This window comes from Leptonychotes weddellii, chromosome 2 (assembly GCF_054177405.1).
Source record: "Leptonychotes weddellii isolate Sample4059 chromosome 2, ASM5417740v2, whole genome shotgun sequence".
NCBI classification, from domain to species: domain Eukaryota; kingdom Metazoa; phylum Chordata; class Mammalia; order Carnivora; family Phocidae; genus Leptonychotes; species Leptonychotes weddellii.
This window is the reverse complement of record NC_138370.1, coordinates 27067620-27083086: the sequence shown is the minus strand read 5'-3', so window position 1 is coordinate 27083086 and position 15467 is coordinate 27067620. Positions and strand designations below refer to the sequence as shown.

General features: G+C 39.5%; 1 protein-coding gene across 1 annotated transcript in view; it reads right to left on the bottom strand.

Annotated features, from left to right (window-relative positions):
* Positions 1-15467, bottom strand: part of UNC5D (unc-5 netrin receptor D) — a 234638-nt gene that overhangs the window by 182505 nt on the left and 36666 nt on the right. The window contains exon 3 of the mRNA XM_081812892.1: positions 4688-4824. Within this exon, the coding sequence (XP_081669018.1) occupies positions 4688-4824 (137 nt within the window). The remainder of the gene's footprint in view (positions 1-4687; positions 4825-15467) is intronic.

Sequence of the window (15467 nt, the reverse complement as noted above, 5' to 3'; positions counted from 1 at the left end):
CCTCTGAAACAAATAATGCAATATATGTTAAGAAAAAAAAAAAAGAAGAAGAAGAAGATAGCAGGAGGGGAAGAATGAAGGGGGGGAAATTGGAGGGGGAGATGAACCATGAGAGACGATGGACTCTGAAAAACAAACTGAGGGTTTTAGAGGGGAGGGGGGTGGGAGGATGGGTTAGCCTGGTGGTGGGTATTGAGGAGGGCACGTTCTGCATGGAGCACTGGGTGTTATGCACAAACAACGAATCATGGAACACTACATCTAAAACTAATGATGTAATGTATGGGGATTAACATAACAATAAAAAATAATAATTTAAAAAAAAAAAACAAGAATAGTGCCTGGTTCAAGGCTAGAATCCCCTGTCAGTTGCTTAGCTTTGGGGCCTCAATTCTCAAAGACATTGAATTATTTTGAGTAGGTTGTTTACCTTGATGTGAGCAGAATTAGCCTTAGACACTAAGCCTTTATGGCAAGTTTTATTGTCCAAGGCAAATATAACCTGTTAAGATTTACAGGCTTTATTAACAGCAATAACCATTTTATAGCCAACATCAGTAAATCAGGGTTTATTGAGAACTCTACAATTTTAATCTGTGGAAAATCATTAAAATGTCGGATTTTCATTGGACATAATTTCTAACTTTTATGAAAGATAGATTTTCCATATAATTGGGGAGTATAAAAAAGTGCAATGTGGGATAATGAATTGTTTTGAAAGGAGCAAATTGGTTTTAGCTAAACAACAAGTGTCAAACACTAAAGTTGCTCTCTTTAGTTAGAATTGTCCCAAGGTTAAGGTTAAAAGTAACTGCGTGACAAATATGCTCTAATACACCCAGCTATAGGATGAGCTCACAGCATTTAGAAAAACTTGAATTATCATCTGTTCACATTTCAGGTATTTTGCAGAGTGTGTGACCTATTATTTCATCCAAACCAGTGTGTAAATGAGTTTGGTGAGAATCTTCAAGTTCATATGCTACTTTTTGGAAAGTATTTTACTACTAATAATACCATACATTAGATTCTCCATTGGGGTAAGCGAGATGAACAAACATTGATAGTCACAAGCTTCTGTCAATAACCACTTACTCACTCCATGTGATAGATTAAAAGAGAGGGAAGTGGAGAGCATGCCTTTGTCCTTTGATGAGCTTGAGAAGTAAGAACAGAGGGCTCAGGCAGGAAAGGCAGAGCTCATGGGTAGTCTGGGGTAAGGAGGGATAGTCTTAGCAGCACCCTGCTTTTTCATGGGGCTGAAAATGTGCCAGATGTCTTAAGGGTCTCAGTTTTAATCTGGTTCTCCAACCACAATGGAGCCTTAACATCTTCTCTGAGAACCAAAGGTTTGTGAATCTTTATGAAAGACTAGGATAAAGAGGAAGAAGAGAAACCACAATAATCCAAACTATTTATTTAGTACTTAAAAACCATTTTGCATATTCTCAGGTTTTTTTCCTTCTTTGCGTAATAGCAATCCTACAAGGAAAATATGGTTCCTATTTCTGGATGAGGAATCTGAGGTTCACAGTAGCTAGTAAATTGCTATAGATCACAGAATTGGGAATTGCTAGTCAGGGTCTGACCCTTTGTGACAATGAGATCTGTCATGGCCAATGCCAGACATAGGAAAAATGTAATGAGGGTAGAGATTATCCTAGGATCTCTCCCTTCCACTTTTATATGCCCCCTTTTCTTCTCCTCCATGGCCTCTTCCCTGTAACTCTGGACATCCTGTACTTTCCTATCTCCTAGGACGCATCCAACCGAGGCTCCTGGACATTGGGAGCACAGAGGCTCCACAGATGTCCCTCTCCCTGTTCCTTGTTCCCCTGAGCTCCCAAAGCCTCTATTTTTTCATGGCGCTGTTCTTTGTTTTACCACCAGATTACCTACCTCAAACAAAAGAACACAATTTACACAAGGTTTAGGATTGGCATATTAGCTAGAAGAAATTTTCACTTAAAAGTCCATTTCTAAGGATGGAAAGTCAGGTAGCATAGCAAACAGAGAGGCTTCCACTGGTCGAGGGGCTCTTAAGCTTCAAAAAGGCTTGGGGGAAACTGACAACCCACAGTCTCATTAAAAACCAACAAAAAATATTAGAGAAGAAAAAAAAGATCTGAGCTTTAAGGTTAGATTGACTTGCTAGTGATCTGAGAGCTTGGACAAGTTCCTATAAGAAGGACATGAAAACACCTATAATTTTCTGGCATCTCTTTTGCAAATCAAATGAAATACTACAGAGAAGGTACTGAACACAGCGCCCAGCACATGGGGACACTCTCCACATGGTAGTTCTTTCTATGCTTCGACACCATCTTCTGTGCTCATACAGGTGAGTTAGTTGTGTAGGAAGTTCTACCTCACAGAGAGAAGACAATTGTACAGGTCTTCAAAGTGCCAAGGAGGAGACCTCCTATGTCACAGCAGGACAAAACCAGCTGACACACCAGAGGTCCTGTCAGGCACAACCCCTTCCAGCGATGACCCCGGGGCCCCACAGCAGGTGGGCATGAAGGGAACCGCGTGGTGGAAAGGGAAGAACGTCCGCGCTCAAGGAAGAGAACAGGTAGTATTTTACAGTGACAATTTTGACATAACTGGGATCAATTTCCAAGCAGAGTTCCCAATCACTGCCATCCTGGAGAGTCATGAACTGCAGGATCGTCACCTGACTGTGAGGTCAGAACCCACAGCGGTGTACTCTTGGAGATCTGAAGACCACGTGACAGGCATGGGCGGACGTCTCCACCCTGGGAGACCCCACTTGGAAGGGTATGTATATTCTCCCTTTCCTTCCCTATCCTTGTCCTTCCCTCAGCTTTCTTCTCTCATTCTGCCCTCCCTTCAGCAAAAACACAGATGTTGGTGGTAATAACCACCGTGTAAGCTATTGCACGCTAAAGGAGCTGTAAATATTGGTGCGTGGATATAGGTATATCGAACTCATAAATTCCAAAGTAACTCAAGTGTTTGGAATTGGGATGCTTTCTCACATTATGATGATGCTATAAATGCTTGTCAGGGCTCCACAATAGCCCATTAACCCACAATGTAGCTGAAACACTCTCTATATTCATCCTACAAGACAGAATGTACAAAACACAGCTTTCCCCTCACTCTCAGCTCAGAATTTCTGTTTGAAACCATCCTGCAGCCCTGGCTGCTACTTGGAATGGCCCTCTATTTAAAATCAGCCAGCCTAGCTCTGAAATTTATTCCTAATAACATACACATGGTTAAAATAAAAGGGTCATATGATGTCAAAGGCAGAATGGGAAGTGCACTGAGTTAAACGCCCTCCCCTCCCCCCCCAATTTCATGTCTACATGGACATTTGCAAGTCAGGATTTTCAGAGGTGGATGGTGTTTTTAGCAAACTGCTGATGCCCAGGTCAGACTCCCGGGAGCACTTGGGTGTCCTGTATGGGAGGGAAACATTCACCTGTGAGCTTAACGCCCTGCTGCCCATCACCCCGCCCTGGAAACCAGAGCATGCTCTATAAGGAACAAGAAGGGAGCAAAAGAAGATCAAAAATCTTTCTGTTTCACATTAAATAAAAATCTAAAAATAAGCATTTTCCTTTCTAATCATTTCCTATCATGCATGGAATGTTCACTTTAATTTTCAAGTCCATTTACTTCATTTCTGTGAACCACTTGAGCTTTGAATAGTGTCCAGCCAGCATGCTTTCTATCTAAACATGCAAGTGTGTGTGTTTTTCCGTTCCCCTTTATTTTCTCTATTCCTTTGTCCTTCCAATTACAAAATCCCACAGCAATTTTAGCGAATAATGGGAGGCAAAGACTCCTTTTTTTTTTTTTAAACCTCTACTTCTCAGCGAATAAACAAACCATTGCTCTGAGGCAGGTTTCCTAGCTTCCCACAGAAGAGCCACAAGTGGACTATCTATTGCTCAACTCAGGCCTCCATTTAGAAAAATGATCATTCTACTAAGCATTCCTGGTACTGCCTAGCTTGTCCCTGCCCCCAATATTGCCTTCACGACTGTATTACTCCTCTATCAGGACATCTTTTAAGAGTGACTGAAAGACTTAGGAAAGCTTTCCTATGACCACAATATGTCATCCCTGACAATTATAATCTAATAGCATCTAGAAAACATGCAAGGAGCAAAAACCAGAGTGACTCCAGATTCTAGACTCCCACTGTGAAGGAGACCTGTGGCTACATCACTTTTTATATCTGCCATGCCAGCACAGTGCCTACAGCATAATAAATGCTCTGAACGTTTGTTCCATAAGTAAAGAAAAACGAAGTACAAACATCAGTGAGACTTGTCACTAGGGGCTGATCTCCTTCCCTGTGCCCTTTTTCATGTGGTTTTGCCTATTAGAGCTCAGGTTGATCCAGGACCCAATGTACGTATCACGGCATCCAAGGTGACTGACTGAGGACACAAAGGATTCCACCTGTGTCATCTGAGGTCACCAAAATCAAGAATACAAATCCTACTCAGGCTACCTCGCAAGAGCTTTGTGTCAACAACAAAGTAGACGAGAGACAATTTCCCTTTCCAAGTTATTTCCTTCACAATTTCTTCATTGTCTTTAGCAAATGGGTCCAGACAGTAAGAATGCCAGACCCAGGCTCTTTTACTTCACTTAGGACCACACAGAACTTCACTCTGTCCCAGGTCTGGTCCCATGGGTCACTTACCTCAGCTGCAGGAACTCCCTCAGGAGGTCGGCAATGCAGCACTATCATGCCTTCAATGGGAACCTCCCTTCCCTGCGGATCTTGTTCGAAGTTTTTCCGTAAATCTGCAAAAAAAGTGTGAGGTCCATGACAATTTGCTCTTGTTCACATTTGTTCCAAATACAATAAAATCGCGAGCTTAATGTCACAAAGTAGATATACACAGAAAAGTCAGTGGATTTCAGGAATTCCAGAAGAAGAAAATTGTTTTGCCAAATACTCACAAGCACATTTGAAATAAACCTTAAACGGAACTTCCTAATGCTCTATACTGACGTGCAGGAGAAAAGATTTAGTGGGGGAGCAGAACGAAAACAAACAAACAAAAAACAACTCATCATTCCCTGAGTCTCTGTCAATATAATCTGTTTAGCAGCTGATGAAACACTTAGCCTAATAAATTGCTATCCACAGCTATTACGCAGTTGAGATGCATGTGATTTTTTTTTTTTATTAACTAAAGAATGCCTTATTAATCTGTAACCTCTGACTTTCTCTTAACCCTCTAGTGGGCTCTAGAAGATGGTAATAGAGTGAGATTACCTATTAGTCGTGTGTAACCAGGGAGAATGGGGCAACATCCAACCACAACAAAATCTATAACCCATCCAACCAAACATATAACTAAAAAATACAACGCCCTCCAGTCAAACAGCAATGCTGGGTATCTGTGTAGTGCCCTTCATCGAAGGCTCAAGGCACTTTGCAAACAAGCTTCACTATTAACCTTTTACACACGGAGGGGTGATGTTCGGAGAGGTTAACTGGCCTGCCAGTGGTCACAGAGAACATCAATGGCAACGAGGGGGAAACATTCACTGAGTTTCCTGACATTCAGTCTCTGCCCAGCCCAACTTTCTCAGGGAAAAGGACACATAGATAGTTCAGAGAGAAAGAGCTTTGCCTTGCATGGCTTTCCACTTAAGCGTACGCTTCAAGAACCAAAGTGGGAGTTGGCCTCTGCTTGTTCTGAGGTGTCACAACAACCCTTTGATAATTTTACAGCACAGGCTTAACTCTTGCCGTCACTCAAAATCCTGGGATAGTAGAGTGAAGACAGCTTTACAAGTCTTTCTCGAAGTAAATGATGCCCCCTCCCTCCCAGACAATGTATTTTTCTTCAATTGAGTATCTCAAATTACAGGCAGTGGATTTATTGATTTAATTTTCTTTAGTGCTTACAATAACATGAAATATGTTCCCTGTAAATAGCAGAGCTCCAGAATCAGTTACATCTTTACAAATTGTATAAATACATTAAACTTGCTTTTAGCAAGTCAGAAACACTGGATGAATATCAAGCAGAGCAATCCATGAATTCACTTTCTTCGGAATTCCGCTCGTAATGTTTTCCCTCCCAGAGGCAACCGATGTCTTTTGTCAGTAGTGCTATATATTCAGGGATCTTCATGAGTATATATGAGACAAAAGATCTGAAAAGGGCTTGCATGGCAGGCAGGGGGCAGGAACCTTCTTCTCCTTTCTCTGCTGTCCCCCGATTCGTAAAGCTAGCTTCCTTCTATTCGAGATCCGTAAACTGCCATAGCCCTTATGATTCAGAATCCAAGTCTGACTCCAAGTGTGATGAGGGTCAGCTGACTTATGATAAAAGTGAGTGAGGAACTGTGGGTAAACACCGGAATGAAAAATCTCCCACTGCCTGCACAACTGGACCACAAAGTTTCCTTTGCTGTCCCACAAGGAATCTGTGAGTCAAAAATCCCTCCTCCATAGGATTCATTTTTCCATCAGGACCGCACTGAAATTGGTCTAGCATATTATGTGAGATTGACTCTAACACAAGTTTTGCTAACACTCACTTTGCTAATGGAAAGGGTTGAGTTTTTGTGGCTATTTTTGTTTGGTTTGTTTGCCATTTTGTTTTCCTTGATTGCTTTGTTTTCTAAATGAAGCCTTACTTCATGCTGCTACATAATGGTTGCAGCTTTGACAACACCAAATAATCTGTATTCAACCAGATGAAGCACAGAAAATGGATGGTGGGGATTTCTATTCTATCTTCCTCTCCTATTCCCTTTCTTTGCTCAGAAGAAATGGGAAAGGTAGCAAAATGCATAGTTTATGGTTAGCTCTGCACTCCACTACGTTAATACAGAGGCAGATGAAAAGAAAACTAGGGCGAAATCATTTTCCCTCCACATTCCAAACTGCTCAACAAAATAGATAAATATGTATATAAAAAAGAAAACCCTGTACTGACCCTGGGATGTAGGAAAGTGTACTTGTCAAGAAATTTTGAGAAAGTTCTAGCAGATCTCCTCCAGCCAGGACCAAACTAAAGAAGGGACCTACCCAACTTCTTGCTCTTCCCCATTGACATTGGAAATCACTGGCAGGGTTCCAACAAGACGCATATAACACTCCTCAGTGTGGAGATACAAAGATTAAAGATTCATCAGCAATGGAGTAAGGGGTCAGGGAAAAAGTGTGGTGTCATGTATCAGGATCCTAACAGGCAGCCAACCATGTACCAGATATCACACCAAGGGAGAAACGCAACTATCACCGAGTCCTGGCCTATACCAGAGGTGGGAACTCTAGCATTTCTGATTCCCAAAGAGGGCAAACAGACCAGACAAATTCCAGCTAACTACTAAATGTATTAAAAACCAATGAAATAAACTCTTAGACACAGAGGTACCTGCTTCCAACTCTACCTCCGACTCTCACCATAGGTCACTCAACCTAATTAAGTTTCTGAATTGGCAACAAAACTAAGTACTTTTGGGGGCACCTGGGTGGCTCAGTTGGTTAAGCGTCTGCCTTCGGCTCAGGTCATGATCCCAGGGTCCTGGGATCGAGCCCCGCATCGGGCTCCCTGCTTGGCGGGGATCCTGCTTCTCCCTCTCCCTCTGCCTGCAGCTCCCCCTGCTTGTTCTCTCTGTCTCTCTCAAATAAATAAATAAAATCTTAAAAAAAAAAAAAAACTAAGTACTTTTGTCACCTATGTTAGTTCCAAGGCTTGAAAAATTCAGACAGGAACCTATGCAACTTCCAATAGTAGGGAAACCATCCCCCACCATATAAAAACAACTTTTCTACAAATAAAGGAGGCAAACCATAGAACTGAAACTGAGTGGTTTCCTCTAAGACAAGAAACAAGAGGCATTTTTGGATAACTTCTAATTTAAGCTCTTTAAAATCAAAAGGAAATAGCAACTGAGAATCTAGAGTAGGGAGTTATAAATAGGATAACATCTGAGATCAAGAAAACTGCCACTATGCAGGGGGAAAAAAAAAACAACATAAGCGCTGAGTTAGAAATATACATATCATGAAGACTGTAAACAGCATCCTAAATACTGCAGAAAATCAAACAAGAGAGGATCCAGGCAGGAAAATTAAAAAGGCAAAGGGGGACGATGGGGCCAAAAGGAAGAGGTTGGGATAACAGAGCTGCACAGCACTAGGCATTGGTCCTGGCACCTCAGGAACTTGGAAGAGGGATCCAAGTCAAGACCAAGACCTCTAAGAAAGTCTGCCCATCAGCTTAGTGCTGGCACTTCTGTGGGGCCTGACAAAGCTGGTCCTGGAAGTATTTGGGAAAAATAGTAAGCTGGAAACAAGAAGTAACTGGCACTTCTAAGATGAAGAAACTCTGGGTGAGGGGGGCAGGGGTGGTGTACTGACCTGGACAGAAAATTAACAAGAAGTAGCCTTTCTCCCAGTTCCACTGTTCAGTCCCCTCTGGTGCCTCCAGCTGGTGAAAACTTACAGGGAGCCAGGACTAGCAAAGAAGTCCCCAGCCCTTTACAAACTATAGACCAGTGGTTTTAGAGGTGAGAGATAATAGCTTTGTAACCAACAAAACCCAGTTTAAGAAACTTCCTCTAGTGGGGCTCTTATAATTGCTTACCCCCTTATCTGTTTTCCTCACCAGATCGTCAGTTCTAGGAAGGGGGGCTTTATTTCTGAGATGGTCACCCACATATTCCCAGTACCTACTGAACATTTGATACAGAACATGTCCTTAATAAATATATGTTGAATGAAAGAGCTAAGAGGAAAATGATAAATAAATTTTCCAGCAAAATAAATAATAAAAGATAACGTTGAGATAGAGAAATAGAGTATTAAATATAATAGGAATTTTAGAAGGGAATAACAAGCTGAAAGAAAATAAATGATAACCTATTTAATAATGATAATAATTCGTCTCTGAGCTGTAAAAAGACTTGAGTTTGCAAAAGAGCTCACTGGATATGAGGTAAAATATTTTTAAAAAGAAAAAAGAAAGACTTTAACTATGTTATAGTTGAAATTTTGAATTTTAACAAAATTAAGAAAATTATAAACATAATAATTTTATAAGTATCTTTGGAGTAAATAAACAAATGTAACTAACAATTTTATGGATGTGAAGAATCAATATTGTTAAAATGTCTGTACTATCCAAAGCCATCAATAGATTCAATGCAATCCCTACAAAGATTCCAATGGCATTTTTCACTGAAACAGAAAAAAACAATCCTAAAATTCACATGGAACCACAAAAGACCTCGAAGAACCAAAGTAATCTTGGAAAAAATAAAAAAAACAAAAAAAATAAAGCTAGAGACATCATACTTCCTGATTTCAAATTACACCAAAAAGTTATAGTAATCAAAACAATATCGTATCAGCACAGAAACAGACACACAGATCAATGCAACAGAATTGAGAGCCCAGAAATAAAAACTCAAATATACAGATAACTAATATTTGACAAGGGAGCCAATTATACTAAATAAGGAAAGGATATCTTTTCAATAACAGGTAGTGGGAAAATTGGATAACCACATGCAAAAGAATTAAATTGGACCCCTACATTTTAACACTCACAAAAATTAACTCGAAATGGATTAAAGACTTGGGGTGCCTGGGTGGCTATCAGTTAAGCACCTGCCTTCAGCTTAGGTCAGGATCTTAGGGTCCTGGGATTGAACCCCACATGGGGCTCCCCGCTCAGTGGGGGGTCTGCTTCTTCCTCTCCCTCTCCCTACCATTCATGCTCATGCTCTCTCTCTCTCTCAAATAAATAAAATCTAAAAAAAAAAAAAAGAAATGGATAAAAGACTTAAATGTATGACCTGAAACCATAAAATGACTAAAAGAAAAACCTAGGGGAAATGATTCTCGACATGGGCCTTGACAACAACTTTTTGGATGTGACAACAAAAACACAAGCAACAAAAGCAAAAGGAAACAATTAGTACTATATCAAATTAAAAAGTTTTTGTGCAGCAAAAGAAATGATCAAGAAAGTGAAAAGGCAACTTATGGAATGGTAGAAAATATTTGCAAACTGTATGTCTGATAAGGGGTTCATCTCCAAAATATACAAAGAATTCATTCAACTCAACAGCAAAAGAATAAACAATTCATTTAAAAAGCGGGCAAAGGACTCAGATAAACATTTTTCCAAAGAAGACATTCAAATGGCCAACAGGTACGTGAAAAGGTGCTCAACATCATCAATCATCAGATAAATGCAAATCAAATCCACAGTGAGATATCACCTCACTCCTGTTAGAACTGCTGTCACCAAAAAGACAAGAGATAAATGTTGATGAGAATTTGGAGAAAAGGGAACCCTTGTGCACTGTTGGTGGGAATGTAAACTGGGACAGCCACTGCGAAAAATAGTACAGAGGTTCCTCAAAAACTTAAACACAGCACTACCATAGGATGCAGCAATCTCATTCCTGGATATATATATATATCCAAAGGAAATAAAATTGCTATCTTGAAGAGATGTTGACACCCTGTGCTCATTTCAACATTACTGGCAAAAACATGGAAACCACCTAAGAGTACATCAATGGATGAGCGGAGGTGTGTGTGTGTATTACTCTATATATAGTATGTATATTACATATACAAGAACCAAATCCCACCATTTGTGACAACACAAATGGACCTTGAGGGCATTAGGCTAAGTGAAATAAGTCAAAGAAAGACAAATATTGTATGATCTGGAATACAAAAAAGCTGAACTCACAAACAAGGAGTAGATTAGTGGTTGCCAAGGGCTGGGGAGTGAGGGAAAGGCGAGATGGCAGTCAAAGTGTACAACTTCTAGTTACAAGATGAGTAAATTAGGGGGAACTGACATACAAGATGCTGATATAGTTAACAATGTTATACTGGACACGTGAAAGTTACTGAGAGAGTAAATTTTAAATGTTCTTACTACAAAAAAAAAAAAAACTAGCTATGTGAGGTGATGGATATGTTAACTAACCTTATTGTGGTAATCATTCCACAATATAAAAATACATCAAATCATCACAAATCGTAAGTTATACAATGTTATTTGTCAGATATATATCAATACAGCTACATAAATATTTTTTTAAAAAGTAACTATGAAACAAAAATCAGGCTATGACTAAAACTTTTTCCTATATTAGCATATATTAGAGTATAATTAATCATATCTATGTTTTTATTTTTGAGGACAAAAAAGCATGGGCACTAATTTTTTATTCCCAAACAAGTTATTATACGTGAGCAAACTAACAACTATATCCTCTCAGACATGACAAGGACAAGAGGGATTGGAATCAACCACACCCTTCCTGAAAACATCACCTTTGTAGGTGAGGCTCAAAGTAATGAATTAAGTATTCGGAAGTTGTGGTTTCTAAAAATTTGGCAGTGGCCAATAAAAACCACCTTAAAATGTTTACATCTAAATTTTTTTTTTTTAAAGATTTTATTTATTTGACAGAGAGAGAGAGCACAACCAGGGGGACCAGCAGACAGAGGGAGAGGGAGAAGCAGGCTTCCCGCTGAGCAGGGAACCCGATGTGGGGCTCGATCCCAGGACCCTGGGATTATGACCTGAGCCGAAGGCAGACGCTTAACCGACTGAGCCACCCAGGCAAAAAAATTCTTTTTATAATATAGCAAGGAATATTCATGCAATTATCCAAAAACTCTGGAAAGAGAAACGCATAAGACATCATAACCATCCATGATAATTAAGGATAAGGATTTAAACTCCTAGGTCATTTCTTCCAGAACTCCAGTAGGGAAGACCGAACACTTCAGTGGAAGAAGGTGGGGCTAGAGACTGAGTATGTTTGAATTCTGGGTCTGCCACCTAATAGAACCTTGATTCCACAAGTATCTTTAGCTCTCTCCGCCTTAGGCCCCTCATCTGTAAAATGAGGACAATAATTTCTATTACATAGAGTTTCTGTGACAATTAAATGTTAATATGTACAAAATCCTTTTAAGAGCTGGGTACATAACACGGCTTAATAAAAGGTCACAAATATGACTAAATCCTATTATAAAGCCATGATGATTAAAAGGGGTTGGCTTTTTCATAAATCAGATATACATATTAATTATAAAATTTTAGAGCATTTTTCAAAGACACTCAAATGAAAAGTGTAAGTTAGTATATGGTAAAACCATAGCAGTAATAAAATACTTATTGGGTGTTAGAATGGGGAAGACGCTTCTAAACAAAATGAAAGGAAGAACGCTTAAGGAAATGATTGGCAGATAATTGTTTTGGCAGATAATGTTTGGTAGATACTGTTAAAATGAAATTGTTTCAATCCCAAACATTACAAGCAGCATTATAGGCCGAGGTTTGACAGCCTTAATACATAAACGGCACTTTTGAAACGAAGTAGAAAAGATAAATACCCTAAAATAAGATGGCAAAGGGGTATTTAAGCAAAATTTACAAAAGAAAAGACATAAATGGCTAATAAAGATAATTAGAAGGCCCAATAGCACTAGTTATTAAAGAAATGCCCATTTAAAAAGCATCAGCAGGTCTCTACTTTTCCAAACAGGCTTTGTTTTGTCCGTTTCTTTAAGTACTAATCCCCAGAATTAGTGTGGAGGGGCACCTGGGTGGCTTAGTCAGTTAAGCGTCTGCCTTTAGCTCAGGTCATGATCCCAGGGTCCTGGGATCGAGCCCCCGGTTGGGTTGGCTCCCTGCTCCGTGGTGAGTTTGCTTCTCCCTCTCCCTCTGCTCCTCCCCCTGCTCATGCTCTCTCTCTCTCAAATAAATTTAAAAAAAAGAAAAGTGTGGAAAACTAGTCATCACTGCTAGATGAAGTGAAAATGGGTCAACATGAAGAGCAAGCTAGAAGATGTGTCAAAATCACTTTACGAGTTCATTTATATGTTCACTTTCTAATGAATAAATAAATATGTGGTATATCCATACCATGGGATGTTATTTGCCAATAAAAAGAAATAAAATACTGAAGTACATATCATAACAGGGATGAATCTTGAAAATAATATGCTCAGTGAAAGAAGCCAGACACCAAAGACCACATATTGTAGGATTCCATTTATATGAAATGTCCAGAACAGGCAAGTCCAGGGAGCCAGAAAGATTAGGTATTGCCTAGCACTGCAGACGACCGGGCTGGAGGTGGGGGGAACGTGGCGGTTAATGGGAACGGTTTTATTTTTTGGTGTGATGTAAGTATTCTAAAATAGACTCTGATGATGGTTGCACAGCTCTGAGAACACACTAAAAACTATTAAAATGTAGACTTTAAATAGATGAACTGGTGGCAAGGTATTGTGGATTATATCTTAATAAAGTTATTATTTAAAAGGGTTCATTTGCATAATTCAAGAAATCTCCTTCTAAAATTTTCTAAGAAAAGGATGAGAGAGCTGCCTAGAAAAATGCAGCATGGCAACATTGCTCAAATCATCACTTATAATGCTGAACATTTGCTAAAAATCGAAATATTCAAAAATACAATAATGGATAGTATCTTTTGGTGCATTCATATAATGGAATACTATGCAAATGTTAAAAAGCTCAAAGAATATTGTAAATTGCAACTAAATATTTGAATAAATTGCCTCATGAGATAAAATAGCATGGAGTGAATGGTCTCTTTTATATATATATATTTTTTTTTAAGATTTTATTTATTTATTTGACAGAGAGACACAGCGAGAGAGGGAACACAAGCGGGGGGAGTGGGAGAGGGAGAAGCAGGCTTCCAGCAGAGCAGGGAGCCCGATGCGGGGCTCGATCCCCGGACTCTGGGATCATGACCTGAGCCGAAGGCAGACGCTTAACGACTGAGCCACCCAGGCGCCCATCTTTTATATATTTTTTAATATGTGAGAACTGGCCACCTCAAAATGTAATAATTATGTTTTTATAGAATGCATCTACTTCCAAATAAAAGTAGGTACATCTGCATTAAAACCTGCTTTGGTAGGCAGGCCTCCTAATTTGCCTTCAGGTTTTCAGTGTATGTGCAATAGCCTCCTTCATCCACTCATGCTGTGGACCATGGGCCAGACACTGTGCCTGGCAGTGAGGTGTATTACTGAACTCGACACACACCATCCCACCCTCCCACAGCATATATGCTAGCAGAGAGAACAGACATTAAACAAGAAATTAAGATGTATATAAATGAATGATGAGATAGAGAAGTAGAAAGTTCTGTAAGGATCTACCACAGTGGGACCTACCTTAATCTAGTGATTCCAGTAAAGTTTCTTAGAGAAAATTCTAGGTAAACAGAGGTAGAGAATCACCCAGCCTACATAATACACACTGTACCACTTTTACTGTTTCAATCAGGCTTTTACTGGCTTTTTTTTTTTCACGTAGATGTTCTCGTTTCTTTCTTGCAGGTCTCTGCAAAATGCCTGCCTTGCTACCTCTCTTTCCATAAGTTATCACATCACATAAGGACACTCTTTTATTAGACTTGGTCTTCTATTCATATATGTTGAGAGGGTGGAATATAAATAGATTTCCACCTTCTGATCTCACTTACAATCATGCTAACATGGTCTCTGGAAAGAAGAGAAATAGTAATTTTCACATTATTTTGTATAAGGGAACTGAACCAAACTGCATACATACACAGCAAGATCGAGGGTTTTAAAATTTTAAAATAGCAACTGGTGTGGGATTACTATATATGTTATAGGAAAAGCCCTAAAGAGAAACAGTTCAACATGTCAAAGATCTGCTGCTGGATGAGCCTGGATGTACCAATTCTCTTCTTCATTTGTTTCTGCATTTTCTAAAATTTCTGCAATGAACATGGATTATTTTTACAGCCAGAAAAAATAGTGTCCAAAAAAAGCCACTCTTTCCTAGGAGTTGTCAAGATTCTCTAAAGTAGATCAAAGTGAATCAGAAACCAGGGAAGAAGGACATTTTGTTTCATTTTATTGTAGCAAGTTTCACTCTTATCATGTTTATTAAAGGAAGCAAGAAGGACCATATTTTTCAGTCTTTTGTGAATTCTAAAATATTCTTTCTAAATTTGACTCATAGGAATCTGTGCACGAGGACAAATTTTTCATTTGTCGTATTCACTGCCTTGCCTCTAGTACCTAGAAGGGTATAAAGTAGCCACTCAATAAGTATCCGTTGGATCAATGAATGAGTTTCCATTTCAACTCATCTGAATGATTATGAACTTAGATACAACTAGATCTCCAATAGTTAAGATAACTAGAAAAAGCAAACACATGAAGAGATAAATGTACTATAATGATGTTAAAGTAACACTTACTCATTACCCTCGTGTGCGTATGAGCACACACACGCACACGATGTTAACAGCAGCAGCGCTGACCAAAGTGGAGCATTTCCCCGTCTACCTCAGCTCCTTCTTCACCCCACCGCCCTGTCCGGCTCCACAGCAGAATGCCAACCAGGCTCAACGCAACTGGAAGCAAAGACAGCAGCAGGACGGAAGAGGAGGGCAAG